Source organism: Cavia porcellus, unplaced genomic scaffold, assembly GCF_034190915.1.
Source record: "Cavia porcellus strain 051 isolate PalLab524CR breed Dunkin Hartley unplaced genomic scaffold, mCavPor4.1 scaffold_3, whole genome shotgun sequence".
Taxonomy (NCBI): domain Eukaryota; kingdom Metazoa; phylum Chordata; class Mammalia; order Rodentia; family Caviidae; genus Cavia; species Cavia porcellus.
This window is the reverse complement of record NW_026947486.1, coordinates 119,327,155-119,334,324: the sequence shown is the minus strand read 5'-3', so window position 1 is coordinate 119,334,324 and position 7,170 is coordinate 119,327,155. Positions and strand designations below refer to the sequence as shown.

Below are 7,170 nucleotides of genomic sequence, written 5' to 3'. Positions count from 1 at the left end.
GGCCACAGTTCTAATCCTCTGTATTGACTCCACTGGGGGCTCAGCATTGTTTCACTGCCAGTAATATTCTTGTCTAGCTTAGCTGTCTATAATTCTATGACTAGTATAGATAGTCACAAAACACCAGAAAGCATAGCAAGGAACACTCCACACCAAGGACTCTAAGTCAGAAGTAGCAACAGGACTGCAACATCAAAGCATGATCCCTGGCCTTTCTTCTCCATCAATACTCCAGTTCTTTCTGTGTGCAGTTGTGGTCACAGTCATGGTCACAGTCACAGGATAAACATCAACAACTCCATCATCCATGCTTCTTTTCTCTTGTGACTGGGCTCGAGATAGGACCTGCTCTGATGAGAAAACACACAACTCCTCAAGGACAAGGGGCAGGCAACAGGCCCAGATGCAGTCATAGAAAGCAGAGGTTGACCTCGCAGCACCGGACAGGAGCGGTCAGAGGCTCGGCAGGCTCAGAAGGAAGCTCACCACACATGCCCAGGCCTGCAGGTGGATGGCTGGGTGCCCCGGTAGGGCCAGGCCCTCTCCTCCGTGCAGGGTTGATGCCCACCTCACAGCTTTGCCCAAGAACAGCGGCCAGGTTGGGGTGAGCGTTTACCTGCACCATGGGTCACTACAGGGCTTACCAACATGAGTGGGCTTCCCGGACAGGAAGCAATTTATGCCAGGGACAGGAACAATAAATGGAGGAGTAATGGGGCACTCGCACCAGTGAGAGAGCCAGGCAACTGGCACACGTGAGATGGCCTCTTCTCCCTAGTGTACCCATGATCACTTGGGTCACTTGGAAGAGGAAAGATGTGGGAGTTTGGTTGAGGCTGGTCAAGCCTCTCTCTGGGACCTGCTCCAGGTGCAGGATAATGTAATGGCCCTGGCCTTGCCTCCCTCTGAGCCCAGGGCCCTGCCACCTGAGTGGAGGAGCTATTCTCTTGGGGAAGACTTGGGATGGCTGGTCTCCCCAGCTCCCTCTTCCTCTTCCAACTCCTCCAGGACACCCTTGGGTGCCCCCAGCATAGGCTCCTCGGCCTCCACCTCTCCTGCCTGGGCGAGGCTCTCTGGCCCACAGCCAGATCCTCCTTGGCCTGACCCAAAAGCAGTGCTCATCGGGGCTGAAGTGGAAACCCCAAGGGCATCAAAGGGCCCTGCCTGGCCTAGGCCTGCAAGACCAAGAGCACCTTCCTCTTTCTGAGTGGTTGCCTTTGGGGCATCATCGGTATCAGAAGCTGCCTCAGCAGCACACTCAGGATCAGAAGCCGCCTTGCCCCTGGCCTCTTCCTGGGCAGGGGAGACCTGCGAAGCTTCTTCCAGGACAGGGGCAGGCCCAGCAGCATCTCTGTACGAAGGCCCGGCCTCGGCAGCCCCATCTCCCAAAGGCTTGCTCTTGGCGAAGGCAGCCTCCCAGGCCTCGGTCTCACGCACCAGCTGGAGCAGAGCCTGGAAGCCAGGGGGGCGCCTCTCCAGGCGCATCCTTCTCAGCCTTTTCTGGAGAGTCCAGTTCGGCCTGGCCCGCATCAGCACCTGCCGGGCACGCATCTGGTCTGCGGTGGCAGGGTGGATGGCCCCCTTCTCCACGGCCGCCTGCAGGAGACCTTCCAGGCGCGTCACGTAGGCTATGAGAGTCTCTTCAGGCCACTGTGAGCAGATGAGGAACTTCAGCCGTGCAGCTACCCGGATGTCCTTATTTCCAAACACCTGCACCAGTGCCGCCAGGCAATCCTGTGCAGGGATTTCCGGGTGCGCTTTCAGGAGCTCACAAATGACATCCAGGGCAGGGCCATCCAAGCACTCCACCAGCCTCCTCCGCCTCTCCCTCTCTGCTACATGGCGCCACAAGTACAGCATGTCGTTGGCATGGTTCAGCCAGCTCTCGAAGGACTCTTCCTCAGGATCCAGCTCCTCCATCCCGGAAAAGGCTCTCAGTTCCTGGTATGCCATGTTTTCCATGACGGGCTGCAGGGCCTGCTCCCACTGCTGGGCTCCGGCTCTATGATGGGTCGCTGCGGCCACATCCCAGGCCCCTTCTTCTCCTGGAGGTCCTGCCTCACCTGCAGCTCCTGCCATACCCACAACTCCTATAGCACCTTCAACTCCTGTGTCACCTGCAGCTCCTTCCTCATCTGATGCTCTTGCCTCATCTGCATCTCCTGCCTCACCTACAGCCCCTGCTTCACCTGCAGCTCCTGCCACACCTGCAGCTCCTACCATATCTGGTGCTCCTTCTGCATCTGCAGCTCCTCCTGCTCCTGGCTCACCTGCATCTCCTACCTCACCTGCAGCTCCTGCCTCACCTGCAGCTGCTGCCATTCCTGCATCTCCCGCCATACCTGCATCTCCTGCCTCACCTACAGCTCCTGCCATACCTATTCCTTCCTCACCTGCAAGCCCTGATGCTCCTGGCTCACCTGCAGCTCCTGCTTCAGCTGCAGCTCCTGCCCCACCTGCAGCTCCTATCTCGCCTGCAGCTCCTGCCACACCTGCATCTCCAGCTTCACCTGCAGCCCCTACTGCTCCTGCCTCTCCTGCAAGCCCTACTGGTCCTGGTTCTCCTGCAGCTCCTGCCTCAACTTCAGCTCCTGCCGCTCCTGCCTCACCTGCATCTCCTGCTGCTCCTGCCTCACTTACAGCTCCTGCTACATCTGCTGCTCCTACCTCACCTGCAGCCCCTGCTGCTCCTGGCTCACCTGCAGCTCCTGCCTCGCTCACAGCTCCTGCCTCACCTGCTACTCCTGGCTCTCCAACAGCTCCCGGCTCATCTGCTTCCCCTGCCACACCTGCAGCTTCTGGCTCAAGCTCAGCTCCTTCCCCATCTGCAGGCTCTGCCTCACTTTCTCCTCCTGAAGCTTCTTTGTCATCTACAGATCCTTCCTCATCAGAAGCTCTTCCCTCACCTGTAGCTGTTTCCTCACCAGGAGCTCCTGTATCACCTGCAGCTCCTTCCGCATCTGAAACTCCTGAATCTCCTGCCTCACCTGCAGCTCCTTCCACATCTGAAACTCCTGCAGCTCCTGCAGTTCCTGCCTCACCTGCAGCTCCTGCCTCACCTGAAGCTCCTGCAGCTTCTCCCTCAGCTGCAGCTCCTCCTTTGAGCATGCTTTCCTCTACTGCTTGCCCCTGGAGCTGTGCAGGATCTTGTAACTCAGAATCAGGGACCTGGGGCAGGAAGATCACCCTCCAGGGCTCCCCACTGCCTGGTATTTGGTGGGGGATCAAATTTCGGTTTAAATACTCAGCAAACTCCACCAAAGCTACCCTGGCTCCAAGCTCCTTTCTGAAGACCCTGCAGAGCACTCGGTATCTGCCCAGGGGTCTCAGCGCAGCCTGCACTCTCTCTTGAAACTCATCTTCCTCACAGTCATCAGGGATGCCCATGATGAGCAGGCAGCGCTGCGCATTCACGCCCATCCACCTGCACCAGTCGCGTAGCATGGACAGCCCCATAGCAGGGGTGCTGGGTGAAGGAAACATGACTGCACAAGATACTAGCTGTCACAGTCTCAGGCGTGGCCTGTGGATGGAAAAGGGAGAGAGGGATGCTGGTGCCACAGCCCAAGCCTACTGGACAGCTGGAGACCTGCCATCACCCTTTCCTGCAGGAGCCAAGAGCATTCCTCCCATTCCCCCCATGGCAGCCAGAGCTCCCCACTCCTGCTCCCTGCTGCAAAGTCTCAGAGCCCTGAATGCAACTGGCGCTCTCCTTTCTGCTCCCAGTGAGAAGCTGTTTCACTTTGGCAGGTATCTCCAATCCCTGCTCTCACTCCAGGAGTTGAAGCCGCTCCCACCAGCATCTGCTGCCCAGTAGCTTAGAGCCCTCCCCTTCTCTCTCTCAGCTGCAGACCCAGCTCCTCCTCTGATCCCCACAACCTGGCAAACCCCTCCAGCATCCTGCACAACCACAACCGGAGCCTCTCTCTTCCCTACTGTCACCTGCATCTTCACAGCCATGAGACACCCTCCCTGCTCAGATTTCTGCAGCCCGGGGAGGCCCCCCTCTCTGCAGGCATTGTACTGGAACCCTCTTGTGCTCACTGCTTGCTGGGACAACAGTCTCGCCTCTTCCCTGGGCATTGGCCATCGTCTCTCCCCACTGGAGCAAAGATCCTAGCTTCCTGCTCACTTTCTCTGACTCTGCAGATGCTGTAGCTTCCCCCCCGCCCCCCGGCCCCGGGAAATGCTGCTGAGCTGATGCTGGAGGCAAGTTCAAAATCCTGGAATAGGAAATCCAAAAATGTATCTCACATGGGTATCCCAAGGCTGCAGAGTCTGGGGGTCTCCCATGCTGTCGGTGCTAAGGCTAGGTGGGATTCTTAATTCTCCTGGAAGCCCCAAAATGAGAAAGATCCCAGTGTCCCCATGCAGGCAATGGCTGGACCCACGGAGATGTCAGTGTCCATGTGGTGAGAGGACCTGCATGGTAAGGGCTTGACGTGGCAGAGACCGACTGAAGCCTCCAATAGCAACGGGCACATCCACGGGCCCTGCAACCAAGAAAACAGCCTAGTGGGAATGCGGGGAGATAGGGGCAGCGGGAAGAGGGAAAGCTCATGGAGGAGAGCTGGGGCTGGGAGCTGGAAGTCAGTGGACAGCCAGGTTCTGGGCCTCAAAATTAGATCTCCAGTGTCACTCTGCATTCACAAGCCTACCGCATTATTTCAGAAATCTCCACAACCAGTAGAGGCTGACTGTTCCTGACTCAGGAACCTCATCCAGGCTCCTTACATTGCAAAGTCAGTATTCATCTCCAAGGAAGACACTGCATCTGAGTGGGATAAGGCTGGTTTCACTAATGGCCAAGCAATCATTTTGCAAAAAGCTCTAAGGATCACTGTCCCTTACCTGTAGCTGGACAATAAAAATGCGCTTCTTGCATAGCTGTCCTGGAGCCCAACACATCGCCCCAAAGCTCTGAAACGGAAATAGAAAGGGGTGGTGAGGCCAACGTTGGTGTAGTTATTGAAGACTGGTTGTCACAGCCAGTAAAGTGGCCCCAAGTCTGAGCCCTGAGGTAAAAAGGGAGATGAGAGGCAACATTGGAGCTGTGTTCCCAAGGGACATAGGGATTGGATGAAGTAAAAAAAGGTGACTCTGCTTCCACAGACTTCAGTTAAGAGAGGCCTTTGGGAAACTCAGCCAATCAATAGCCCATCTAGAATCAGCTGCCCATCTGACCAGCAGCTTTGAGAGTTTCCCAATAGGGGTTTTTTGGTGCGTCCTTAGCACTGCTGCTCAAGCACTGCAACCAGTGACAGGGAGCAGCCCTTACCAGGGTTCCATGACCACAGACAGTGGAGTGGCAGCAACACAGGGTGTTATGGATGAAGAACTGGTGGTCAACTTAATGCCATCTGGATTACATCAGCATGGCACTGAGCTAAGATGTTCCACTTGAGGAAAGTTGCCAGCATAACTAGGTGGGGAAAGAGAAGGAGGGCGTTGAGGCGTTGAGGCATTGTTGCATCATAGGTTCTCCTACAAGTTGCTGTTTGAGCCATTGGTTCTCCTGGAGAAGCTCTGGTCCTCACATCGAGCATTGCTTCCTGGCTCTGAAGGGAAAGACCTGTGCCACTTGGTCTCCAGGATGAACTCCTCACGCTGGCTTCCTGGCACATACCTGACTGTGCTTGTTGTCGTAGGAGCCCGGGGCCACTGTGTCACTGAGGATGGCTGTGGTGCCTTTCAGGACAGCCCTAGTCTTTGTTGTGAGTGTGACTTCTCAGCTCCAGCGTAGAACCCTCATCCCACTAGCACAGCTCCTTCACCCTGCTGGCATAGACTTTCTGGCTTCCACCGCTGACCCTTGGGCCTTCCCGGCATGAATCCGTAAAAGAGACTGGCGTGAGTCCTTCTTGTGGGCTCTGGGCCTCCAGTTGGACTCGTGGGAGGTGTTCTCATGAGTTCTGGGTTTTTACCTGGACTCATGTGGGACATTACTGTGGGATTTAGGCTCTTGACTAAATAATCTATGTCTTTGGTGTTACAGATAGATTTCCTGCATTTTCTTGTGCTAACTCCCAGTGACCATTATAAAAATAATATTATAAACTCCATGTCCTGATTCTACTTGTTCTCCGCACAACCCCTGACTACAACAGAGGGAGACACACCTGCACCCTCTTCATCATTGGTAGCAAAACTATGGCACGTGTGCCACAGTGGGCTGTTTGTGTCACTGAAAGCTCTAAAGGGTTTCCATCACTGCTCTTTATTACCAGTCTTCTTCAGTTTTTATGAAGAATGCTCAAACTATGGAAGTTCAGTCACACGAGTGAAATTTGTACTCACCTATGTTATCTTAAGTGTTTACAGTGTGGCTCGGTGTCTCCTAGAGCTACCGCATGCCACAGACCAGCAACACTGGGCATATTTATGCCTGCAAAATATTTTTGTCTCATCATACGATCACTTAGGGAAATATTTTTATCACAGCTTGCACAGTGGCACATGGGAAACAGTAACACAAGCAGCTAATAAAGAATCACAGGGAACACTGATAGGAAGACAGAAGTAAGTAGGCACTTGGCAGAGTAGCACTGATGCTCCCAGACTACACATGACAACAACACAAATACTGTACACAATAACTCCCTGGATACAGGTCTTCATAGTATCAGCTTACAGGAGGAAGCACATGTGTAGCATGCCATGTGTAGTGGGGTGAGTGGTGACAGCTCATTTGGTTGCCAACGTTTTACCTGCCTAAGGCCTCTAGAAAAACTGCTGTTCTAATTAGACTGAGCAAGGCAAGTTCCTTCCCGCAGACCCAGGCAGTCAATCTGAAGGCTATCCATCCATCCCAGGCCTCTCTCTGTGCATGCACTGCCCTCTGTCGGAAGGACCGAGGAACTACAGCCATTTCTTTTATTGATAGTCTTTTTTTTAATTTTAAAGAGATTAAGACAAAACAAGACATAAAAAAGCAGATCAGAACAGAACAATGTAAGTAAAACAGTATTTCACCAGAAGACAACCCATAATTAACAGTAACGACCACGATGTCTCTTTCTTTGAAATAGTTGAGTATAACTTCATATACAATAGTATCAAACATAATAAAATAGTATAAAAACATTCAAAAGAATGAGAGTATTACAGAGTTTTCAGAGCCAAATAACAGAAAAGAAACAATGGCTATTATATTATTTCATTTGTCATAGG

The 7,170-nt window shown here is 53.6% G+C and overlaps 1 protein-coding gene across 1 annotated transcript; it reads right to left on the bottom strand.

The window, feature by feature from the left end:
• Positions 1-442: 442 nt before the first annotated feature.
• Positions 443-3,589, bottom strand: LOC111756537 (paraneoplastic antigen Ma6F-like). Its single transcript, XM_023564739.2, has 2 exons — positions 3,307-3,589; positions 443-1,914 (listed from the first exon to the last, which is right to left on the bottom strand). The coding sequence occupies exons 1-2, from the start codon at positions 3,481-3,483 to the stop codon at positions 940-942; spliced, it is 1,152 nt and encodes a 383-aa protein (XP_023420507.2). The 5' UTR covers positions 3,484-3,589; the 3' UTR covers positions 443-939.
• Positions 3,590-7,170: the final 3,581 nt, after the last annotated feature.